The sequence below is a fragment of the Miniopterus natalensis genome, chromosome 5 (assembly GCF_054644295.1).
Source record: "Miniopterus natalensis isolate mMinNat1 chromosome 5, mMinNat1.hap1, whole genome shotgun sequence".
Classification (NCBI taxonomy): Eukaryota; Metazoa; Chordata; class Mammalia; order Chiroptera; family Miniopteridae; genus Miniopterus; species Miniopterus natalensis.
In genome coordinates this window covers 71,635,517-71,662,015 of record NC_142085.1, presented here as the reverse complement: position 1 = coordinate 71,662,015, position 26,499 = coordinate 71,635,517, and the positions used below count along the sequence as shown (strand labels likewise).

The window sequence follows — 26,499 nt, the reverse complement described above, 5'->3', positions numbered from 1 at the left end:
TTCTTACTCAGCTCTCAAACCCTCTCACTCTGTCACCCTCTCACACTCTCGTTCTTTTACCTCAAATGAAGTTTATGTAACATTCCTCTGCCATCCTTTTGCTGGAGGATTATGGCTGCCACACTGTTTTAGGCACCCCTGGCTATTCTGACATTTATATAAGGGCTATCAGGAAATGGTTTTTCTTTGCTCTACAGAGATTAACTACAGGGAGGTACTAAAGCATATTTGAGTGCCAATGGGGTGATCCTAGAGAGGAGATGGCCAGCGATGCAGGAGAGTGAATTATGAGTTGCCAGAGCAATAGATACGATGTGGGGGGGAATTCATCAAGTTTAAGAATAAGTTGTGGCTTTTAAAATAGGTTCGTTTTCATAAATAGTTTTTATATTGGCTTTAGTTACACTTAGGTTCTTATTGTTATTTTTAATTTTTTCTTTATTTTTCAATTACAATTGACATTCAGTATTATATTAGTTTCAGTGTACAGTGTAGGGGTTAGATTTATATCACTTTGGAAGTGATCCTCCTCATAAGTTTAGTACCCACCTAACACCATACATAGTTATTACAATATTATTGACTATATTCCTTATGCTCTATTTACATCCCTGTGACTGTTCTGTAACTGCCAATTTGTACTTCTCAGTCTCTTCACCTTTCTCACCCAACCACCAGCCCCCCTCCCATCTGGCAACCATCACTTTCTTCTCTGTATCTATGACTTTGTTGTTGTTTATTGTTCTTTTTTAACTAATTAATTAATTTTATTTTCTCTTTGTTTTTATTGTTGACAGTACGACAGATGCCCCCATTTTCCCCCTTTTGCTGACTTCTACCCAGCCCCCACCCCCTTCCCTCTGGCCTTCATCACACTGCTGTCTGTGTCCATGTGTTATACATATATGTTCTTTGGCTAATCTCTTCACCTTCTTTCATCCAGTCCCCCACCCCTCTGACAGCCCTCAGTCTGTTCCACATGCCTCTATTTCTTTTTTTTTTTTCTCTGTTCTTTTTTAAAAAATTTATTGTTGACACTATTATAGATGTCCCACATCACTGCCATCCTTACTCACCTCCACCCAGTACCCACTGCCCCTCCTCTGGCCATCACCACACTATTGTCTGTGTCCATGGGCTCTGCATGTATGTCCTTGGGCTAATCTCTTCACCTTCTTTCATCCAGCCCCTCCCTCCCCCTCCCCTCTGACCTCTGTAAGTCTGTTCCATGTATCCATGCCTCTGGTTCTATTTTGTTCATCAATTTATTTTATATTTTGTTTGTCAGTTTATTTTGCTCATTAGATTCCACATATAAGTAACATCATATTGCATTTGTCTTTCTCTGACTAGCTTATTTCACTTAGCATAATAATCTCCAGGTCTATTCCTGCTGTCCCAAAAGATAAGAGTTTCTTCTTTTTTACAGCTGCATAGTATTCCATGGTGTAAATGTCCCACAGCTTTTTTATCCACTCATTTACTGATGGGCACTTGGGCTGTTTCCAGATCTTGGGTATTGTAAATAATGCTGCTATGAACATAGAGCCGCATATAGTCTTTTGAATTAGTGTTTTGGGTTTCTTCGGATAGTCCCAGAAGTGGGATTGCTGGGTTATAAGGTCCATTTTTAATTTTCTGAGGAACCTCCATACTGTTTCCCACAGTGGCTACCCCAGTCTGCATTCCCATCAACAGTGCATTAGGCTCCCCTTTTCTCCACACCCTTGCCAGCATTTGTTGTTTGTTGATTTATTGTTGATTTATAGCCATTCTCACAGGTGTGAGGTGATATCTCATGGTTTTAATTTGCATCTCTCTGATGATTAGTGATTTGGACATTTTTTCATATGTCTACTGGCCATCTGTATGTCCGCTTGTTATTGTTTATATATGAAGTGACTAAAATACTTTTTAAAGTTGAAATTTCTTTTTTTGTTGAGATATAATTGACATATAACACTGTGTAAGTTTAAGGTGTATAGTGTGTTAATTTGATACATTTATATATTGCAATATGATTACCACCATAGCTCTAGTTAATCCCTCTATCATGTCATATAACTATCATTTCTTTTTGTGGCAAGAACAATCAAGATCTAGTCTCTAAGCAACTTTGAAGTTTATAACACAGTATTATTGGCTATAGCCACTATTCTGTGCATTAGATCTCCAGGACTCATTTATCTACTAGTAGCAAGTTTGTACCAAATTTGTGCCCATATTCTCAATTCCCCCACTTTTCAGGCCCTGGTAACCACTATTCTACTCTGTTTCTATGAGTCAGCCTTTTTGGATTCTACAAATAAATGATATCATACAGTATTTGTCTTTCTCTACCCGACTTATTGAAATGTTTTAATTAAAATTTTATTTAGATTTGGTCACACACCAGTACAAGCAAGACTCAGCTGCCTGGCCAAGAACAACTCTATCTATGTCTTGGCAAATATTGGGGACAAAAAGCCATGCAATTCCCACGACTCCACATGTCCTCCTAATGGCTATTATCAATACAATACCAACGTGGTGTATGATACAAAGGGACAGCTGGTGGCACGTTACCATAAGGTAAGAGAGGGTGGGTATGTAAAATGGCGCCTGCTATGAGAGTGATGAATGCTGTGTTGAGGATTTTGAGTTTTTCCCTATATATGCTGTTCATAGAGATTTTTTTGTTAAGGTGAGCACTAAATAAAATCACAAGAAAACATTCAGCTTTCAAGACAGTGATCATCTGGAATTTATGGCAAGTTATTTGTCTTCTAATTTGGGCAGGATGGAGAAAGCGAGAGAGAGAGATTGTATTTAAGTTTTCTTTTTCCTTGGACTTTTACTTCCAGTCACCAGATTCACTCACTTCCCATAGAGTCTCTGCTGTTGACCATAGCCAAATCTATTACTAACTTGGGAGGTTTTTTTACCTGTCATCTCTTCAGTAAAGAAGCCTCTCCTGTTTTCATCCTATGCGTTTGTTATAGTATCACCTCTACTCTGAGCCTCAATTTGATGTCCCTGAAGAGCCGGAGCTGGTGACTTTCAACACCCCCTTTGGAAGGTTTGGCATTTTCACGTGCTTCGATATACTCTTCCACGACCCTGCTGTGACCCTGGTGAAAGACTTCCACGTGGACACCATACTGTTTCCCACTGCTTGGATGAACGTTTTGCCCCTATTGACAGCTATTGAATTCCACTCAGCTTGGGCAATGGGAATGAGAGTTAATCTTCTTGTGGCCAATATACACCATGTCCGCCTAAATATGACAGGTAATTTATGGCCAGATGAGGTTTGCAGATAATACTTCTAAAAGCAGAGAAGCTAATGCCTCAGATGTGAACTGTCATAATTTTTTGCTTCTCTGTTGGGACGAACCACTATATTTGTCAACTTTTCACACACACAAAAAGCCTAGTGACTGATTTCAGCAGCTGTGGTGTGTTAAGACCTTTATGTGTATTATTTATTGATCCTCACAACTCTGGGAGATGAATATTACCATCCCACTTTTACAGATTAGGAAACTGAGACACAGAGATTAGAAAACGGAGACATAGAGATTAGAAAATGGAGACACAGAGATTAGAAAACTGAGACAGAAAGAACACAAGTAACTTGCCAAAGGCTACCAGCTGGTAAGTGGCAAAGCATGGAACTAAGCAGATTTGCTCAAACATTAGCAAAGAACAGAGGAATGTATTATTGATGTGTTGTTTGTAACAAATTACCTTCAAAGTAAAACAACAAACATTCATCATCTCACTTTTTCTATTGGTCACTATTTGGGACTAGCTTAGCTGGGTGATCCTGGCTCAGACTATCTCTTCAGGTTACATCAAGCTGTTAGCTGGACTAGCAGTCATCTGAAGTCTTGACTGGGGCTGGCAGGCCTGCTTCCAGGAGAGCTATCTCACATGCTATATTGGCAGGATCCCTTAGCTCCTCAGGGGCTATTGGCTGGAGACCTTCATTTCTTGCCACTTGGGTCTCTCCATAGGCTCTGTGATGTATCCTCATGAAATGGCAGCTGATTTCCTCTAGATCAAGGGGGCGAGGGGGTGGGGGTGGGGAGAGATGCACTGCTGTTTTTAACAGTCACACACTGTCACTTCTACCGTGGCCTATTCATTAGGAGTGAGTGGCAAAGTCCAGCCTGCACTCAAAGGGAAAGGAACTAGATCTACCCATTGAAGAAAAGAGTGTTGAAAAATTTGGGAGCAATATGGAAACACTGCCATAGTGGGGAACAAGAGATACTTTTCACCTTTCATGAACTCCCAAGTACAGAGATTCTTATATTTGATTTAATTTTCCATAATGCTCATAAATATTCCTGTTACAGTCAAAGTTTATTTGACATGAGACATTGAACGTCTATTATATCCCTTTGATAGAGAACAGGAGAAATGCTCGGTTGTTCCATGTAACTAGAAGCCTGTGAGCTGTCTCATTGGGACCAATGCCATGACGTGACTGGGCGCTCAATTCTGATGGGGAAACTGGGGGTGTTGAGTCTGTATTAAAAAGACTCCTTTCCCATTCACAGGCAGTGGTATTTATGCACCACACACCCCCAAAGTATACCATTATGATATGGAAACAGACTTGGGGAGAATCCTTCTTTCGGAAGTGGATTCCCGTCCTCGAATCTCTCCTGCCTACTCCACAGCGGTGAACTGGAGTGCCTACGCCACGGCCATCAAACCCTTCCCAGTCCAGAAGAACACTTTCAGGGGGCTTATTTCCCGAGATGTGTTCCACTTCACAGAACTTTTTGAAAATGCAGGAAACCTCACAGTCTGTCAAAAAGATTTCTGCTGCCATTTAAGCTACAGAATGCAACAAAAAGGAGAGAATGAAGTATATGTCCTAGGAGCTTTCACAGGACTTCACGGCCAAAGGAGAAGAGAGTACTGGCAGGTAATCTCAGCATAAGTGGGAGGGCATGCTTAGGCATCAGGAAATTACAGGGCTAACTTTTCATATTTGCCCCAGGGAGCCAAGTGCTTTTTCTCTGCATGACTCCACACATTGCCAATATTACCACCCCCCCCACACACACACACATTGGGAGTAATCATATGATATTTGCAATAGGAGCTAAGTATAATCTGATGGCTTGCTTTTTTAAAAAAGTTATTAACCTGACTGTGATGATTTTCTATTTGACTAATGAGCTAGTCTACATATCATAGTGAGCCTCAATAAGGCTTTCTTACGTAGTTTTGCTAATGTATCTGAATACAAACAGTCTTGTTTTAACTTTTAATACCAACAACGAGTAGGGATACTACTTTTATCTTAGTTTCTCTTGTAATCAGATGTCCTGTTCATTTTACTCCCTTCCCATGACAAATATTTAAAACTCAAACTTTCATATAGTATTGGCTATGCACGTGTATCTTATTGTGTGCTTTGTGCCCCACTGCCCTCTCTTAAAGAAAGGATCTGGAAAAAAAGGGATGGTTGAAATTTAATCATTTTAGTTTTAGGACTACTGTTGCCAAAAGACCTCTACTCTTTCGGGCCAAACTAATGGTTTAAGTCTAATTCTAAACTGACTTCTTTCTCTCAACCCATTTGTTACTCAGGATGCAGGGTTGGTTCTCAAATCGTTGGCCATTTCCAGTAAAGCTGGTAATGATAAGAAACATGATCCAATCCCTTTAACAAATGGAGAAAATATTTGCTCTGCTATAGTGATAAACTGAGTCAACCATTCTAGTGCAGGTGGCTCAGATGTAAGGCACTTCATTTTATCTGCGTTTGTTCTACATAGGTCTGCACAATGCTGAAATGCAAAACAACTGATCTGACAACTTGTGGACAACCAGTAGAAAAGGCTTTGACGAAATTTGACATGTTCTCCCTAAGTGGCACATTTGGGACAGAGTATGTTTTTCCTGAAGTGCTACTTACTACAATTAAACTGTCACCTGGAACATTTGAGGTAGGAGGATTTTATTTTATCTGTTCTCTGAAGCCACTGTATCACCTGACTTTTAGTGTGTAGCAAAGTTTCTCAGACCTTAATGGCCTTAGAAAGTAACCATTCGTTAGCTCTTACCTTGTGGTTGACAGTGTGAACTGAGTGTAGCCAGGCTGTTCTGGTTTGGAACAGGCTTAGCTGATCTGGGCTGGGCTCATTCTTGCATCTGCTACTAGCTGGTGTATTGGGCTGGCTGGTGATGGCCTTGTTTAGGCAGCTGGGATGACTGGGGCCACTCTTTCCCTGTGGCCTCTCCGCCTCCAGCAAGCTTGGGCTTGCAGGAGTCCAAGAGCATCAAGAAGAAAAGCCACAATGGATAAGTTTTTCTCAGTTCTCTGCTTGCACCTTGTTTTCAAATGCCTCTTCAACCAAAGAAAGTCACATAACCAATGTAGTTCCAAGGGTTAGAGAAATAAATGATGCAGATCTCTTAGTGGAAAGAGCTGTAAAATCACATTGCAAAAGGGCATGGATAAAGAAGGAGGGAATATTTTGACTATTTCTACACTTACAGCAAGCGATTCTAAAGTAATGACACTTTGTTGGAATAACACGATAAGATACCTAGAACCTATGAGCTCAAGGCACCATTCATTGAAAAATATTTGTTTATAGATTGTTAATGTTCTTTTGTCACATTTGGAAACAAATGGAAAATCAGATATTTATTATAACCAATTTACAAATTAAGCTGGTCTCAAATTATAATTAAAATACTGTAAGTTTGTATCTGCCAGTACACAGTACATGGTATATACACACACACACACACACACACTCACTCAACCAGTTTGAACCCTAATGTTTTCTCTGAATTGTGGCAAACAGGGCAGGGTTTCAGTGACTAGGGTAAAATCATTCCATTTTCTATAAAAGAAAAATAGGATCTACATTAATTCACCTAAGGCATTCAGCAAGAAAGTCTTTAAAATTGCAGATTGCTGATGGTCATGTTTCTATGCTGGCCTATATTATCAGAATGGGATATATCATATTTATAAAAACATTTAATCCTGTGAAACCAACAGTTTAACATGTAGTGCAGCCTTAAGGCTGAGAAACCCAGAGAACAGGAATCCTTAGCTGCCGTAGAACCCGGTTAGGTAGAATCTCATGAGCAAATTGAGGCTGGAATAAAAGTTTAAATGCCAAGTACAGAAAATCATAATCAGATCTGACGTGAGGGCTCTGGAACTATAATCTAGTAGTTCAAAGGTGGCTAGTCTGGCACAAATAAGCATAGATAAGTTGAAAATATGTGGGGTCACTTCAAGTAGGTGAGAGAAAGGAGAGCAGGGTTCATACAGATCAGGGGCCAGGTAGTATTGGTGGCCTGTATCTCAGAGTCCCTGCCACTTAAACTGAGCACACAATCTAATCTTCTGAGTAGTACTTTGACATTCCCCACCCATGTCATGTACTCTTAGAAATGTATCTCCTTGAGAAATTATCCTAGAGTGAGACTGAGCACTTATGTTACAAATGCATCTCATTTATGGGAGAAAGACAAAAAAGCTTCTTGAGTTTTCCAGACCAGGTTAAAAGTCCAGAACCAGAGCCCTGGCCAGTTTGGCTCAGTTGGATGGAGCATCATCCTGTATACCAAAAGGTGACAGGTTTGATTCCCAGTCAGGGCACATACCCAGGTTTTGAGTTCGATCCCCAGTGGGGGCACATGCAGGAGGTAACCAATTGATATGCTATTTCTCTCTCCCTCTCCGTCTCCCTCTCCCTCTCTCTCTCCCTTTTTCTCTCTAAAAATCAATTAAAAATAAAAGTCCAGAACCAGAAATGCCATTTCACTCTCACTCTGAACCACATCAGTATTGGAATAAATTGGATGGTGGTAGTTGGTGAGGAGTTGGAGAGCATGAAGACATTAGGACATAGCTACCTCCTTTGTTTGTTTAAAAAAAATTTTCCCCCAAATGGTTTCAGGTAGCTGGGAATAACAGAGAATGATACAGAAGAGTAAATGGTTAAGTGGTTAATGACATAGTATCTGTAGGTCTCAACTCAATAATTCTTAGAGCTTGTCACGCTGTCTCCTGTGTCGGGGCACTGGCCCCTCAGTCTTGCATGGAAGGAAGGGAGGGGTTGCATCTCTCCTTTCAGTTGGGCACTTTATGGTATATGTATCACTTGGATCATGTCTCATCTACTCCAGTTTATTTGTTGAAAGGGAAAATAAAATACAGATAGTGTTATACCAAGAAGATATAAAAGATGCACTTGCTGGCTCGTAGGCAGGGTTTTGGTATAACAAGGCCTTGGAGGGAGCTCCGCGGCCAGAGTATTGGTCTTCATTTTGCAAGTGTACATTCTCAGGGCATTATTGTCCCTGAAGTTCGACATATTCTAAGGAACAGACACTAACCAAACTCACAAGATGGTAACAGAGAAGACCAATTTATTATTTTAAAAAATAGATTCATTTACCTGGAAAACAATAACTTTTATCTCAAGAAGGCTATCCAGCCCTGCCTGGTGTGGCTCAGTTGGCTACACATAGTCCCATGCCCTGAAAGGTCGCTGGTTCGATTCCCAGTCAGGGCACATGCCCGGGTTGTAGGTTCAATCCCTGGTCGAGGTGCATGCTGCAAGCAACTGGTCAATGTTTCTCAAACAAAAAAATCAATTAAAATAATATATATTAAAAAAAGGAAAAAAAAAGAATGCCTATGTTTAACAACCAGTTGTTAAATTTCCTGGAATTTTAACCATCTGTTCTGGTGAGCTTACGCACCCCTAGTTTCAGCACATCACTGGTTCAACCAACTGGGGTGAGAAAGCACGTTGCCTAGACCTGTCTGTCACCCACACTTCGGTCTCAGAATGAGACTTGGATGATTTCTGCTTCCCACAAGTCTTCTGTTATCAGCCCCAGGGAGAATTCTGTCAACTGCTGTTTCCTGTGACAGGTTGTGTTCTACTGTGGGAAGCAGATCAGTCCAGCTTTTTGTTCTCAGACTTCCTGAGTACTTATCTGTTTCCCTCTCTAATACCTAATATACTGACGTCTTAGTTTCACTTTTAACTTTTAAGCTTCTTGAGGGCAGGGTGTGATTTCACTCCTCTGTGTGCAAGAGGAGTGATTATCCTGATTATCTTGCACATAATTGGACTCAGTAAATGTTTGCTGCTGATGATTTTTGACTTTTTGCTAAGGGTTACATTTTGTTACCGGTGTGGAAGTTCTTGGGTTTCTCAAGATAGAAATTGAGAGGAGACACCACAAAAATTTCCAGACAAATTTTATTAAGCTTATGCTTGAGCACAGGGGAGGCAAAACGGAGGAAAGAAAAGTTCTCTGAACTTACTTGGGAGCTGGCTCTGCTTGGCTGCTTTTATAAACTGGGGACAAAGTGAGCTTGTATGAAAAGGCTGGCTTTTTGAAAAAGGTGGGCTGGTGGGATTTTCCATTTCAGGATAAGTGACTTCCTTTTCCAGCTGTGTTGCCTGGTAACTGTGTCCCCACCTCTGCTGGGGGGCAAGATGGTGATGTAACTCATTACAGCCACCTAAGGAAGGTCGAAAGTCGTACAGCGGTCAAACCTTGATCAACTGAGCACGTGGGCCAATAGTTTCGACATCTGCAAGGAAGCAGGCAGTTAGAAGGGAGATTAAGTCAGCCACCTTTACAGGTTTGAACAGGGAGTAGAAGAGTGGTGACATTGTTCTGGTCAGCTTATCAAGTGTTCCTTCTTGGCCACCGGTCTTAACTTGGCTTCCTGGCCACCAAATATTTTTCTATTCCCAGGCCCAAGTCCCTATACTGTCTCAATTCGATCATTGAAACTCAAATACGAAGCCCTCTAGAATGACTCTAGTCTTCATTACATATAAAATAGCTGTCCCCTTCGTGTCCTGCCTGTTCCCTGCTCCCCCCACCCCATCAAGCTAGAACTGCTTGATCAACCATGATATCTAAAACTATTTCACAAATATTATCCTGCTTGTAATGCATATTTTAATGAAGCTGACTATGTTTTCCCCACTTTCTTTAGGTGCTAAAAGATGGGCGTTTGGTAAACAAGAATGGATCTGAATATGAGCCTATTCTAACAGTGTCACTCTTTGGGAGATGGTACACCAAAGACTCACATTCCACCTCAGGAGGGATCAGCAATTTGGAAACAACTAACCTGTTAATATCCACTTTTTTCATGATCATAGCTTTGCAAATATTATGATGGTATGGAACATCTCTATATCACATTTATTTTTGCAGCATATATTTTGCTAAATGTGTTTATCAGCTTTCCAAGTTTACAAAGAAACTTTGAAGGGCCATCTCAGTGGTAGAGACCAATGATTTCTAAATATGTATTTTTCTCATGTTCAGTTATTTTTAGGTATTATGGTAATTTTGCCCCCTGGGTATTTAGGTCAGAGAAATGAGGATCAGACCTTACCTCTAACCTTATTTGCTGGGCGACCTTGTGTGTGCTGGGTGCTTAAGAGGCAAAGTGAAAAGATTCAGGGTCATTATAAACGTAGTTGTGGACTTTGAAGAGAAGAGTAATGATGAAAACTGAGAGTTGGCCTAAATTCCATTTGACATTAAAGACAATTTGAATTCACCTACTTTTCTGTGCTAATGATTGGGGGAAATTTGCTTTCCAAGCAAATGGTAATGTTGAAGTTTATCTTCACAATGAAAGTTGTTTTGAGAGGTTCATATCAAAGGAGACCTGGCTCAGGGCATTCATAGCCCCAAACTGTCTCACCTAAAGGCTGTGGTATAATTTAACAGGCCCCAAACTCTTCTGCTAGTCTTGTGTACAAGAACCAAAAAAACAGTGGGCGGCTGTAGCTCCATAGAAGACAATGCCATGAGAAGGAAAAGAGAGGAGGGAAGCCACAGTGGGCTCAAAGAAACAGCCTGCCTATGGCTTAGAAATTGCAAAGCCCTATGGAGTTTCCTTATGAAACACCACTTACTTAAAACAAAAAAATGCATATTCCAAATTATTTAAAGCTTTATTATGAAAATGTTTCTGACGCATAGATACGTATAAAGGATTGCATATCAGTCACCTATGTACCCACTGCTCAGTTTGTGCACTGAAAGGTTATGAATGGAGCGGCATCTCTTGTATCACTCTCTGACATTCACCTCCTTTCCCTGTTTTCTTCCACTGGAGGAAATCAGTACCCTAAGATTCTTTTAGATCATTCCCATGATGTCTAGTTTATTACATATGAACATATCTCTACTTATTACTATTTTGCTTCTTTTTGTATATATGTGATATTGAATTATACACAACATTCTGCAAATTTCTTATTTTTATATTCAACATTGCAAGCTTAATCCATGTAAATAAGCATCACTCCATTTTAGGCATTTTCACTGCTATATGGTGTCCAGTTACTTGAATGTGTCAGTTATTAAGCTATTAAGAAGCTAATCCACCCTTCTGTATTCTTTGTGATTCTGGGGCTGGGTCTAAGCAAACATATTTCTTCTTTGCCAGCTGACTCCCTGTTAAATTCTCCAATAGGGGGGCACTAGAGGAATATGTAAGGTTGGAAGAAGAGAGAAGAAGCTTACTCCTTTCTGTTTCTCACCTATCAGTGTTGTCCCATCAACAGTTATTGTACCTGACAGCACTAGTTTGTTTCAGTAGCACTTGGTTCTAGTTTTCAGCTTTTTTCATACTCTCAGAACCAGATTCATTTCTCTCTTTCAAACATACCAGCACCAGCAAGTGCTTCCTAAAGAGTTTTGAGTCTCAGCTACGTGGGGCTCTCCTCTGAGAATTGGATTCATCAGCACCAGCTGGAGAGTCCCTTCTCCTCAGAGGTCTGAGCCTCAGCTCCACAGGGTCCTCTGGAAAGCTTCTAGCCCCTAACACCCTCTGCTTCCCTTTGTTTACAAATACACCTGTTTAACCAAAACCTGATATTAAATTCTCTTAAAATAACCAGCATGGATTCTGTTTTTCTGGTTGCATCTTGCCTGATACAATGGATAAAACAATATTTAGTTATCCTTTATTCTGTTGCTGAGTTTGGTGAGCATGCCTCAGCCCATTGCACTGAAATCTCGGGTGAGGCTGAAGATGTAATAAACAAAAGGTGGGAGCATTCAAGGGTGGTGCAGTGACAGTCCCAGGCACATTGTCATGACCTCTCACCCAGCCATCAGTAAAAAAGCAGCAGTCCCATTGTCTGGCTTTCTCTGACCTGCCATGTTCTTCACTCCATGAGGGCAGCTGAAACCATGAACTTTGGGTGCACCTCTGTGAGAACACAGGCTCTGTGGCCACTTACAGCCTTGATCTCAAGGGTTCATCTTAGAAGTAACAGGAGGCTGGATCACAGTGGGTCTTACAGGTATGACAAGAAAGTGGCAGTGACACAATTAGTTTTACATTTAAATAGGATCACCCTGACTGCTGTTGTGCAAAAGTAAAAGTAGTGGTACAAAAACCAAGCATGAGGATATTGAAATAATCCAGGCCAGAAATGACACTGGCTTGGACTTGAGTTGCAGGTGAAAGATCACCTGACTGAATGTGCGTAGAGTGAAAGACAAAAATAGAAGTAAGGATAATGCCAAGTGCTTTGGCATAAAAAACTGGAAGCTTAAAGAAGACTTTAACTTCGACCTGAAAGTCTGTCTGCAGGAGTTTTGGGAGGGGAAGGTCAAAAGTTCAGTTTTGTTTACACTGATTTGATGTGCCTTTATATATCCAAGCAGGGACTTTGAACAGACTTGTTGGGAGTAGGAGTCTAGAGTTCAGGAGAGAGTCTGAATAGAGATATAAATCTGTGAGTCGCTAATATAGAGACGGTATTTAAAGCCATGAAATGGATGAAATCACCGAGGGAGTGAGTATAGATAGGGAAAAATTTCAAAGAATTGAGGTCAGGGATGATAAGAAGGAACCAGGGGATAAGAGCTCCCCTGACACACAAAAGTAAATACAAAACCAGGCAAGAAAGAAGGAAACTAAGAGACTGTGAGGGAAGAAAGCACGCCAAGAATGAGGTAGCAGTGGCTGTGTCAAATGCTTTCAACGTGTCAAGTAAGATGAGACTGAAAATTGACCAGTGGATATAATAGTGTGGAGCTCATTGGTGATCTTTACAAGGTGGTGAAATCATGGCGTCAAAATCCTGACTGCAGGAAAGGCATTAAGCAGAGAGTATACACAACGCCGTAAAGGAGTTTTGTTGTAAAATGGAGCAGAGGAATGGAAGGAGATGCCAGATCGAGAGGGTTGTGTGTTTTTCTAAGGTAGGAGATAGAACAAGATATTTGTATGCTGATGATAATAACCTAATAGACAAAAACAAATTGATGGTCAAAATTAGGAGAGAAGAATGTCTAGAGCAATGTCTTTGGGACCCAGCGTGCAAGAGCGGAGGATGGACTTAGAGGGTCCTGAGCAGTCGCCAACGAGAGGAGGGGAGAAGAGTCAATAGGAGTAGATGCTAGCAGGTGGGCTGATGCCTGGCGAGAGCCGTTGAAGTCTCTGTCTGGTTGCAAACAGGCCTGGATTTCAGGAGAGACGCTTGAGTAAAGGTAGAGACACAGCAGTTATCAGTTCCTAGAAGACAGATGGGGGTATGTAATAGAAAGGGATCCTCTCTGGGGCGGGGGGAGACAGTAGAGTAAGGAACAAAAACCAACTAACAATAGTGTGGCTACTGACCACAAGTGCTTTAGGAGCTCAGAGAGGAGAACAGCAATCAGGACTGGAGAGGTGGGGGGTTGAGTTGGAGGGGCATTCCAGGAGGAATCAGAGCAGGAGTAAGCATATTCAAATATAAAAGGAAGAGTGGTCTTAGCTAAGAAGAGGAAGGACAGAATGGAACCAAGTGGCAGAAGGCGCACAGCATCTGATTTAACTTGATATATACATGGGAAGCTTTTTGTTTCATGAGAACTTGGTTAAGGGAATGTAATGGTTCACAGTGTTGATTGAGGGTTAGGGTGGGAGGAGCAGGTCAGAGAGGCTGATGGAGAGCCTGTAGGAGTCATTCTTGGCCACTGAGTCAGGACCCTGATAATGGGAATGAAGAGGAGGTTTTATGATGGATGTTGGAAATAAAGACTTGGAGGGCCACTGAACTCAGAGATTTTATTCTCGTGGCCCCTCTTCTCTTTAAAATGTGTGCCTTACACATTGTGAAGCAGAACCGTATTTATTTTAATAAAAAACTTAGATTCTGAACTTCCTAATCCCACAATAATTTCAAACTGTCTTTCAAGTTCTGTTTAAACACCTAATTTAAACAACATTCACAATCCCTATTTCTCAAACACATATGAGGCAAAGGCATTAGTAACCACATTGGTAATAAAATAGTTAATCCAAATTTCTGCTGATTTCAACATAACAAAAGGTTGCTACACATTTACTGGAATTAGGGACTGGGAGGATAGGGAGGATTCCTGTATGTTTCCTTTTTATTCTATTCAGAAAGGCAGGTGATTAAGACAAGAGTGAGAATTTCAACCTGAAATAGGAAAAGCAATCCATCTGCTTTACAGTTTCCATCTTGTCCTCAGGTATTTTTTCTGAAATGAATTTGCTTCTGATGGGTATCATTTCAGGACAGAAGGGCACATGGAAACTCACTGGCAGGCCTGGGAGAAGGAAGCAATATTTAGTTGGAAAAGGTCATTGGAATCAGAGGGTTTTGAATTATTGAGCCAAACCACACAAAGAAACAAAAGATATAAATCTCTAAAACGTACCAGTATCCTTACAGCAGAAGAAGATTAGAAAGTGAAAGACAGAGACAGTGGGGGTGGGGGGAAATAATGACTCTAGAATCAGAGATTTAAACCTTGAAAGAAATGCTTTACATTTTAAATAAACTCACATTCAAACAAAGGGGTTCATTCCAAAACTAGGCCAGAAAATTGAGTTTAACATATCAGAAAACGTTGTCAGAGCTTAGCATGGTGCAAAATTGCACAAGAGCAACACAGTATCATAATGTGGACTTTGTCCTCGAGGAATTTATGAGGATGGAAATTATAAGAATTAAGAGAGAATTTAGAGCTCTCTTTGAACTATCTCATAGTCTGGAAGCAGGAAGCAGGGTTGGCGTTATTATTTTACCCTGTAGAAGATACACAAAATAAACTGCATCTCAGTGCAAAAAAAAAAAAGTTCTAAGAATTTGCAACATTCAAACACGGAATAGACTGGACTTTCAGGTAGCTGGATCCTTCACTCAACCTTCACTCAGTCTTGGGCTCCCACACCTGTCCCACAGGTACTGGGGTGAGAAGGTTCAGGAATAAGCAAGACGATTCCTTATCTTCCAGGGGTCACGCCCTGGCATGCGTCATCCCTAGATGAGTATTTTACATGGATGTCCGGGAATGATACAGCAAGATTTCTTTTAATCTCTTTTAAGATGGACCTGGACCACACTGTGGTGATTGTGGCCGGGGGTGGAAGAGAGCACAGAGGGATAAACAGTGATGGGGGAAAACAAAATAAAATTAATTTTAAAAAAGAAGACAAAACATATATCTTCAAAACCAAATATCAGTATAAGATTTAAATTAAGGGTCAAGACAACAGCAAGCAGTGAGAGACATTCACCAGGACAAGAAGAAAGTGCTATGAGAATTCAGAAAGATCACTCAGGACTGGGGTAGATTTGAGAGGGCTCTCCAAGGAGCTGGAACCTAGACTGATGGGGAGCAGGGCATTTCAGGGAAAATGGGCATATAACCATCTAGGTAGAGCAGCACATGGAATGTTCAACATCACTGAATAAAGATGCCCAATAGGCAAGTTGTATAAATAAATCAAGAATATTATGAATTCTATTATCCATGGGTTTGATGAGTTATACATTTTCTAGTAAACATGAGTGTTAATCTGTGACTATTAAAATAGCAAGTATTTATCTGTATATCTTGCAAAATCAACTTATTTACCCCTCATGAAACATGGACCACATCTGGGAATTAGTGTTTTGAATACAGTTGTCCCCCCCTTATATACAGTTTTGTTTTCTGGGGTTTCAATTGCACACAATTAACTGCAACCCAAAATATTAAATGATAAACTCCCCAAATAAACAATTCATATTGTTTTTAATTTTTTTTTTCTTTTTATTTTAGAGAGAGAGGGAGACAGAGAGAGAAACATCAATGTGAGAGAGCAACATCAATCAGTTGTCTCCTGCACACTCCCCGACTAGGGATCGAATCCACAACCTGGGTATCTGCCCTGACCAAGAATGGGACCCATGACCCTTTGATGCAAGGGACAACGCTCCAACCAACTGAGCCACACCGGCCAGGGCAACAATTCATACGTTTTATATTGCATGCCGTTCTGAGTAACATGATGAAATCTCACGCTGTCCACTCTCTCCCCCTGGAGACATTAATGATCCCTTTGTCCAGCATATCCACACTGTATCCACTCCCCACCCACTCCCCAGTAGCCGTCTAAGCTATCAGATCGACCCAGGGGTCACTTGCCATCACTGAGCATGCTATAATCTATCTATATTTTACATTGTGTTCAGATAAAATGCCAGTATTTCAGACTATTAGGCAGTCTTTCCAAGAGAAACTGGCAACTGTGGTTTCTATTAATATCCTCTTGTAATGCAAAAATTCAGGGCCACTGATCAAGAGCAAGCGAGGCCAGTCATTAGCATTATATAACTGTTCTTCCTTTTGCCATTTTGTGAGCCCTGTTAAAACTGAGGCCTGCCTTGCACTCTGCTCAGTGTCTGTAACAATTATGTACATAAGTTCTCAACGTATGGTTGTTAGGATGCTGGCCTTCTACAGTGGCCCAATATTGGCCCTATTGATAGAAACACTGAACTACCAGGTAAGTATATTTTACTAAAAGAGAAAAGTTTTAGGCTGGGGCAGACTCATCTGGTTCGCCCCTCAGTTCCTCCTTTAGAGCGGGGTGGCCCTCTGAGCACTGTCAACAACAGCGCTGCACCCTTGAGTGAATCCACTTGTGTCATCCTGGCTGCCGGGCTTCTTGCACAATACCCTTTCTCAATGCTGTGCAATGTGTTCTGTGCAATTGCATAATGTATCCGTGAGAAAATATAAATAGCTGGCAGCCGACAGGGCTTTAACACAAAAGCTTTTCCAGTGCTAAGCTGAGTTTATCAAAGAGCACTAAGTCGTAGCTATGATTACATCGTATTTTCCAAAATCTGTGGCACTTTTTGCTCTCTGTGTCCTGAGCGCTGGCGCGCTGGACACCTTTACCGCTGCAGTGTATGAGCATGCTGTTATATTACCAAACAGGACAGAAGCACCTGTTTCAAAGGGAGAAGCTGTGCTCCTGATGAACAAGAATATAGATGTTCTAGAAAAAGCAGTTAAACTGGCAGCCAGGCAGGTATTGCTGTCTTGACACTCGCTGGGGTATTGTAAAGGAAATTTGAAACTTGAAGAAGTGTGAGTGTTCAGAATTGATGAGAAATGTCTTTGTTCCCACTTGTTTTGGGCAGGGTGCTCATATCATTGTGACCCCAGAAGATGGAATTTATGGCTGGGTCTTCACAAGGGAGACCATTTACCCCTATCTGGAGGATATCCCACACCCAGAAGTAAACTGGATTCCATGTAAAGACCCTCAGAGGTAATGTCATTACTCTTTGATTTTTGAACAGGACACTGTGATACTGTAAAATACCAATAGCAAATTCAGGAAGCTTAACTAGTATTCTTGATGACAAATAATCAGTCCACGGCATTGGACTTCAACCCTCTCATGCTTCATAATGTGTGCATTTAGCACATCTCCTGTTTGGTAAGTGACTTGAGATGATGATGACTGCTTGGTTATTTACTGTGGCTTTCTTTAATGAGTTGTATAGTATGTACATGCCCGGTTTTATAATAGATGTGCTTAACTGGGTTTCAACAAAGTGAGTAAGTCCGATATCTAGGACTTACATTTCCAAATTTAAGTTGCTTCACCCATGAACATGTGCCTCCTTTGTAAGAATGATAAAAAGATGATGAATGGGCAATGTTTTCAAAGACCTTTGATACTGTTATCACTTGCAATGTAATCAGTATGGTGAGGGGAAACTGCATAGTACCCGAAAAAGTATGAAGTAAAGAAATACACATAGGATCTGTACACTGTGGTGCCCTCTCCAATGTTAGACGTCACTATTACTCCTTTGAACAGAAGGAACTGATCTAAACTTCTTTGTTTTCTTGTCCTTTGAGAAATTCTAGTAATTATTTATAGCCATAGTTTAGACATAACTTGCTTTTAAAATTGTGTAAAACATAAGAAAGATTTATGAAAGAGATTATTTACTTTTTAAAATAGTTCATATATAATTCCTTTAAATGGCAAAACCAATGCATTAAAAAGTAATTCAATTTGCTAATTGTAAATGTACCTGCATCTGTCCAGAATGATATTGCACAAAAAGAGGAACTTTAATTATTTTGACTATTTGAAATTGATTGGAATGCTCCAGTGCTGCAATGTGGGAGCTCTACTATGTGAGTCAAGTCTTGCCCTGGGATTTTCACCTTTGGAAAAATATTCTCTGAGTGTTGCATGGTCTGGTTTACAGGGCAGTAACCATGATTCAATGTTGACTTGATTTGAGGGCTTTTCCCAGAGCACAAAAGACTTATGACTTACAGTCATTCAAGAGGCTTACACTAAAATACACCCTATTTGCCTGAGCTGGTAAAACTGACTTTTCCAGGGGAAAGATGTCTGGAAGCCTAGTTAGTATCTAACAAATTATTTTTCAGTTGAGAAGGTAGGTGACTGACGAAGCTTTAACATTTTTAAGTCTTGCAGACACTTATTGATATGACAAGTTTTCAGCTCTGAGTTGTAGAAAGGAGAAACACAGTATTTAATATAATGGCAATGTTGGTTTTAAAAAAAAGCTATTGTTTCTTCCCTAGTAATAGCCTTAAAAGGGATAATAGAAGGCCCATGCAGTCATTTTTCATGTTTAAATACTATCAATTAAAATACTTCATGTGCCATGCTTCCTTGGACTTTCCTCATGAGGAGCTAATAGGAAATATTGAAGTACTCTAACTATTTAGCCAAGAAAAGAAAAATTAAACAAGTTATATAATAATTTTATTAAAGGTCTTAATGAATATGAATGTTGACAATATGCCTTATTTTTTTAAATAAAAGAAATGATCCTTAAAAATAGTCATAAATCTGTTCTTTCTATTAAAGATTAGCTCAACATTAATTGCAGAAGGGCTGAGAGCATGGAGAGAGCCTGAATGACCTCTAAAGTAATAAAGTCTTAAATTTCCTGGGTTTTCTTCTGTACTCAAAAAATCTGTAATAGCCATTATTTATTGAGCACCTAATTGGCCCCAGGAACTTTACCTGGTACACTATGCACATTATCTCATTCAATTTATGTAGCAGGAATAACTGTTCTCATTTTTAAAATGATAAAACGGGGCTTAAGGTCTCACAGTTGGTAATTATCGTGTCTGGAATTCAGCACAGCCTTTTCCATTGTCCATGCTAACTGAATGTCCTCTCAGGGCCTAAATGCACCATATTATACTTGAAATTTGCAGTGACTAGTAAATCCACTTCTTTGACAGCATGCTCTGGTTGCTAAATATTTTTATCTACTGCTGAAGTCTCTCTATAAACTTTCTTTGGTTTTTTTTTGCCCGGCAGTATGTTAATATCCATGACTCATCGGCAGTATGTTAATATCCATGACTCATCTTCAAACTAGAGCCTTCCAAGAGCTTGAAGTCAGCTATCATTCCGCCTATGTCATCATCTCAACCCCTTCTCATTGCTAAGATGTCCTAGATGTTTAATGCCGATGTGAATGGAGTTGGCATTACTTTGAACACAATTTTATAGTCTGTATTTATCGCAGGGTTTTTCACAAGGGCCCTCAAAGGTAGAAAGGAAGCTATTATATTGTATTGACAGATAAAGAAACTGAGCCAGAATAGTGAAGTGTGTTTTTTCTCTCTCGTTGCCTTCTTTTTTTAAATATTTCCAGTACATAATGCTGCATTTGTTCTCTGTTGAAGGTGATTTATATAGGGCCAACTATTTACTGCCTCCTAGTAAGACTATAGCTTAGGCTATAGAAAAGGTCCTGTCCATTAGAAGAGTCCTAAATTTCAAGTCCTCCATTTGCCTTCCTGGGAGCACTAAGAAAAAGTGTGCTTTTCTTTCTCTTCTCCCTGCACCATCTCTTCTGTGCATCCATCTCTCACTGCAGTCTAGAGTCTGGCGCAATAAAATAGGTTAGGTTTCATAAAGGTGAAGATTCTACTGCATGTGAGTTTTAAAATCTTTTCTGTTGATTCTTAACCTAGAGCTGTTGTGTTATGGGTAACAGGCAAATAAAGTCACTTTGAAAGTTCAGGAATCACTAAAATATAGTAAGTTTAAAGCAATGTCTATTGAATTAGGTTCGGCTATGCCCCAGTGCAAGAAAGACTCAGCTGCCTGGCCAAGGACAATTCTATCTACGTCGTGGCAAATATTGGGGACAAGAAGCCATGCAATGCCAGTGACCCTAAGTGTCCCCCTGATGGTCGTTACCAATACAACACTGATGTGGTGTTTGATTCTGAGGGTAGGCTGGTGGCCCGGTACCATAAGGTGAGACTTATTTGTGTCTTGGCTAAACTTGATTTACTTCTGCTGTTTGTTTGTGGTATGTATGTATACTTGTCTGCTGAACGCTGGTGAGAGAACTGCTATGAATACATTTCTTAATTATTACATTTTAGTTGATTTAATTTACTTTGGTTTCACATATGGGTTCTGAGTTTAAATTAGCTTCACAAAGTTTTTAATACTGTTAAATACTATTTTCTACTAAGCTTTAGTCATTCATTGATTATAACTTTAATTTTTATTTGCAATAATAGAAAATCCCAACTGAAATTCGTTTAGCCCCTCCTAAAAAAAGAAAACAAATTTCCTTGCTTATGTACCTGAAAAAAATAGAAATCATAGAAGGGTAGGTCTAGTTTCATATGTAGTCTATTCCTCAGAGGCTCAAAAGATGTCATCCATCTCTCCAGATCTGTTAGTCCTTTGTTACAGTTTCGGGTTTTTTCAGGCTAACCATCTTTTTAGAAGCCACATGGCTGCTGAACATGAAGCTCACATCCTTATAGCAACAAAAGCCAGAGGAAGGATGTATTTCTCCCATGAGAACCCTGCAAAATCCTCGTCATGCCTTGATTCCAGTTAGGCCTCACGTCTTCCTTGAGTAGATCCCTGTGAGATGAAGGATGGGCTCCCACGTGAGGGAGGGTGGAGGAGTGCGGGATCCTCACTGAGAGAACACACGTGCACAATCAGGCCAAATGAAAACCTGGGCAAAACATATGCTGCACTCTTGAGCCCAGGAGAAGTGGGGTTTTGAAGCAATAATCAGGCTGAAAAAAAAAAAAAAAAGGCTTATTAACTAACAAGGTTTAGCTATTACATTGTCTAAATTAATTTTAAATCTACTTCACTTATATAAACCTGGCAGTATCATAGGGAGGCATCACAAAGTTAATTTTTATTAACATGTGTCAGACTTTGCATGGGCAATGCTATTGGTATTTAAGGAATACAGTAGAAAACAGTCTGAAATTTGCCAGGTTCAAAATTCAACTGAAATATTCACCTTTTCAATATCATTTATAGATACAATCTCATTGGTTGATGTGTTGGTTGCAGAAAAACGGGTTTTTGATTAATGTCACAGTAAGAAAATTCATAGACAGTGGTTTACTTGGTATGATTTACACATACCTATGTGTAACAGCTTTAAATATGTACACCAGCATGCATGGGAGGGAGACTTTATGGGTATTGATCAATTCTATTTGGCAGTTTTCTTACTAATTTTCTCTCCTTCTTTGCTTATTGTTAACAGTACAATCTTTTTGCCCCTGAAATTCAATTTGATTTTCCCAAGGATTCTGAATTTGTGACTTTTGACACTCCCTTCGGGAAGTTTGGCGTTTTCACCTGCTTTGACATTTTTTCGCACGCCCCGGCTGTGGTGGTGGTGGATAAGCTTCAAGTGGACAGTGTCCTGTACCCCGCGGCGTGGTACAACACTCTGCCCCTCCTCTCAGCTGTCCCTTTCCATTCGGCATGGGCCAGAGCCATGGGCGTCAACCTGCTCGCAGCAAACACCCACAACACCAGCATGCATATGACAGGTAACTCACACCCATTGTGCGCCAAGTGGCAGTGACGGTCTCAGGAAGTCTTCATTGATTTGCAAGCCATACTTTTCTTTAATGACTGTTTTATTAACTCTAATGTCACAAAATTAATAATTGCATGGCTTTCTACACCAACATTCCTTAAGTGGAACGTTATCTCTGTAAGTGAAGAAGGGTGCAAACATTATTATCTCCATTTCACATGAGGGGAAGTTGGAGTTAGAGAAGTCAAGTCACACAAAAAACCAAAGCCAGACTAAAGAATTTTGCAGTCGATGTCCGTTAGTGATATTGAAATAAATCTTGTCGAGGTGAAAAAAAATCACTGTATACTTGATCAGGTTTTTAGAGTTTATCCTTTATACAGGGTGGGGCAAAAGTGGGTTTATAGTTGTTCACATGGAAAATAATACAATAATTAATAAATAATAATATAAGAATATACTCTGTTTCCAGTACTCAAACTGTAAACCTACTTTTGCCCCACCGTATAGTATCTGTGCTCAAGGTAATGCCAGCTCCCCTCTTGACTGCTTTGTTACCCATTGATCCAGATAAAGAATCTCAAACAAGTAAATTAGGTCACTGGAGAGCTAAACTTATTCTTCATATTTGGGGAATTTTCTAGTTTATTTATTTTATTATTTATTTTATTCTATTTTTAAAAAATATGTCTTTATTGATTTCAGAGAGAGGAAAGGGGAGAGAGAGAGAGAAACATCCACAATGAGAGAGTCATTGATTGGCTGCCTCCTGCAGGCCCCCGACTGGGGATCGAGCCCACAACCCCAGCATGTGCCCTGACCGGGAATTGAACCTCTGTCTCCTAGATGCTCAACTGCTGAGCCACGTCGGCCAGGCTCTAGTTTATTCTTAGAGTGGCTAAAAAAAAAAAAGTCACCCTAGTCAAATGACAATTTCAGTGCAAGCTGAGTCACAGAGTCAAAGGGGAACTTATGTCCATGTATCAGCTATCTTCTTGCCTAACTTGAAAATCCTTTTGGTTTCATAACTCTATATTTAATTTCTCATGGGAATGATTCTATTAGTCTATCACTATGCAAAATTTGAATACAAATATCGTGTTTCTTTATGTCGCTCACAGGGAGTGGAATCTATGCCCCAGAAGCGGTCAAGGTGTATTACTATGACATGGAAACGGAGAGTGGCCAGCTGATGCTCTCCGAATTGAAGTCTCGGCCTCGAAGTGAGCCCACCTACCCAGCACCTGTTGACTGGAGTGCTTATGCCAAAGGTATCGAGCCATTCTCATCGGAGCAGTCGGATTTTCCAGGGATGATTTATTTTGATGAGTTCACCTTCACCGAGCTTAAGAGAAATGCAGGAAATTACACAGTTTGCCAGAAAGACCTGTGTTGTCACTTAACTTACGAGATGTCTGAGAAGCGAAGAGATGAGGTGTATGCCTTAGGAGCTTTTGATGGACTGCACACAGTAGAAGGCCAATATTACTTACAGGTAGAAATACTTAAATATGTTAGAATGGTTTCTCTATTCCTTTTGCTTCTAGGCCATGGTTGCATTTCTTTTAAAATTATGTTGGATTCAGTTAATTGGAATAATGTTCTATTCATCGCTGAATGTAATACTTTATTTGTTCAGTCTTAGCAAGAACAGAATTAGTTCTCTTGGTTGCAAGGTAAAAACATAAAGCAGACTAGTTCTCAGCAGGCCAGGTTTACGTTTTAAAAGGTGCAAATTCCATACATTCTCTTTTTCTGTTAGGTTACTTTAGAGCAGTGTTTTTAAAATTGTCTTCAACTAGAGCCCAGAGTAAGAAGTCCATTTCACATCATGACCCAGTGTAGTCAAGATGTGTGACTACATGGAAATTGTTACTAACCATGAGATATTTAATTGAAACAAACATTTATGAAATAATTCAAATGGAAAAGCTATAATTATGTGCAATGTACTCTGATTTTTAAAATTCTAGTCTATTCCATTTTCCTTCATTAAAAAAAGGAAAAGAAAAAAGCTGATTCTGACTCACTAAGTTGATTTTAGGATTCACTAATAGGTTATGACCTATAATTTGAAAAAGTCTGCTTAAGAGGCAACCTAGGTTGCTAATCATCAGAGAGATGCAAATTAAAACCACAATGAGGTATCACTTCATACCGGTCAGAATGACTGCCATCAACAAATCAACAAACTACATGTGCTGGCGAGGGTGTGGAGAAAGGGGACCCCTAGTACACTGCTGGTGGGAATGCAGACTGGTGCAGCCACTATGGAAAACAGTATGGAGGTTCCTCAAAAAATTAAAAACGGAGCTGCCGTTTGACCCAGGGATTCCACTCCTAGGAATGTATCCTAAGAATCCTGAAACATTCATCAGAAAGGATATGTGTACCCCGATGTTCATAGCAGCACAGTTTACAACAGCTAAGATCTGGAAACAGCCCAAGTGCCCATCAGTAGATGAGTGGATAAAAAGCTGTGGCACATTTACACCATGGAATACTATGCAGCTGCAAAGAAAAAAAATCTTGTACCCTTTGGGACAGCATGGAGGGACCTGGAGAATATTATGCTAAGTGAAATAAGCCAGGCAGGGAAAGACAAACATCACATGATCTCGCTTATACGTGGAATCTAAAGAACTTAATAAACTGATGAACAGAATAGATTCAATGACATGGAAGCATAGATGAGACTGATGAATGTCAGAGGGATGGAGGAGGGTGGGTGGGTGGAGGGGGAGAGAGTAACCAAAGAATTTATGTGCATATATACACAACCCAAGGACATGGACAATGGTGGGGAGAGGGACTGGGGAGGGGGAAGGAACGGGGTGGAACGGGTTATTGGGGAGAAAAAGGGACATCTGTAATATTTTAAACAATAATAAAATTAAAAATAATAATAATAATAAAATTTAAAAAAAGAGGCAACCTAACATACATTCCTCTATTCCTTGAAATTCTGTTGTTTGCTGAGAAAACATTTCCAAGATTTCTAACCACTTCTCTTTTCTTTGTCTACATAGATATGCACGTTACTGAAGTGCCAAACCACTGACCTGGGAACTTGTGGGGAGCCTGTGGGGTCGGCTTTTACCAAGTTTGAAGAATTCGCTCTCAGTGGCACATTTGGAACGAGTTATGTCTTCCCACAGCTCATTCTAAGTGGGAGTCAGCTTGCTCCTGAAAGACATTATGAGGTAGGAGTTTTTCAGGATGAAAAATTTCTTTGAACAGATGGGGTAGACTGGCATAATGAAAACTTTAAAAAAATAATGGGTCAGTATTGCAATATTGTGGCTCACATTATACAAAACACTTTAAAGACATGTGGAAGCTATGATATGGAAGACAAGTGTGGTTCTAGATTGTCTGTAAGCTGTGATGGAGAATTTGGCATTCATTTTCCTACATAAATACGATTTTGAGATCCAAGGCAACCATAAAGTTATGGAGAAATAAAAATATTGATTATGGATGGTATCTGGCAACTAATGTTCTCCTTATTTGCATGATGTAGAAGATCCAAGTTAAATACATTAAATAAGGCATCCACAACTTTCTTTCTTTCTTTCTTTCTTTCTTTCTTTCTTTCTTTCTTTCTTTCTTTCTTTCTTTCTTTCTTTCTTTCTTTCTTTCTTTCTTTCTTTCTTTCTTTCCTTCCTTCCTTCCTTCCTTCCTTCCTTCCTTCCTTCCTTCCTTCCTTCCTTCCTTCCTTCCTTCCTTCCTTCCTTCCTTCCTTCCTTCCTTCCTTCCTTCCTTCCTTCCTTCCTTCCTTCCTTTCTTCCTCTCTCTTTCTCTCTCTCTCTCTCTCTCTCTCTCGGTTGATCTTGAGGCTGCAGGGAGCAAGCTGGCCCCAGACTTCTCCAAGTCCACATTTCTTTGCCTCTAATTCCACAACTTACTGCATGGGTGTGTTATTTTGAGTTGTTACAGTGATCGAAATAATTAATACTCTCCATAGTGTTTCATGAGTTAAAATAACTCACTTTATACATTACCTTATTTAACCCCTGTCCAATAGATTTATTTGCTGCATTTTCTCCCAGGTTCCTCTGCTATTAGACCCGAAAGTGGTCGTCTGGCACCAAATCCTGTGTGCTTTTATTACTTCATGCTGCTTTAGAGTGATGTTGTCAGAGAAGGCATGTGGGCTGGAAACCAAACTCTGCTTGGGAGTTAATCCTTTGTTTTCTTTGATCAGGTTTCAAGAGATGGACGTCTGAAGAGCAGAAGTGGAGCCTCTTTGCCCATCTTAGTTACGGCTCTGTATGGAAGAGTGTTCGAGAAGGACCCTCCACGCTTAGGGCAAGGACCAGGGAAATTACAATGA

The 26,499-nt window shown here is 40.1% G+C and overlaps 2 protein-coding genes across 2 annotated transcripts in view; both read left to right on the top strand.

Annotated features, from left to right (window-relative positions):
- VNN2 (vanin 2) overlaps positions 1-17,551 on the top strand; it is a 19,643-nt gene extending 2,092 nt beyond the window's left edge. The window contains exons 4-9 of the mRNA XM_016204885.2: positions 2,379-2,571; positions 2,982-3,270; positions 4,548-4,921; positions 5,781-5,951; positions 9,998-10,185; positions 17,466-17,551. Coding sequence (XP_016060371.1) covers positions 2,379-2,571; positions 2,982-3,270; positions 4,548-4,921; positions 5,781-5,951; positions 9,998-10,183 — 1,213 coding nt within the window. The 3' untranslated portion in view covers positions 10,184-10,185; positions 17,466-17,551. The remainder of the gene's footprint in view (positions 1-2,378; positions 2,572-2,981; positions 3,271-4,547; positions 4,922-5,780; positions 5,952-9,997; positions 10,186-17,465) is intronic.
- On the top strand, positions 17,141-26,499 carry LOC107530955 (vascular non-inflammatory molecule 3). Its single transcript, XM_016204886.2, has 7 exons — positions 17,141-17,353; positions 17,466-17,596; positions 20,413-20,605; positions 21,882-22,173; positions 23,285-23,658; positions 25,193-25,366; positions 26,371-26,499. Exons 1-7 carry the CDS (start codon positions 17,141-17,143, stop codon positions 26,497-26,499), a joined length of 1,506 nt encoding a protein of 501 aa, XP_016060372.2.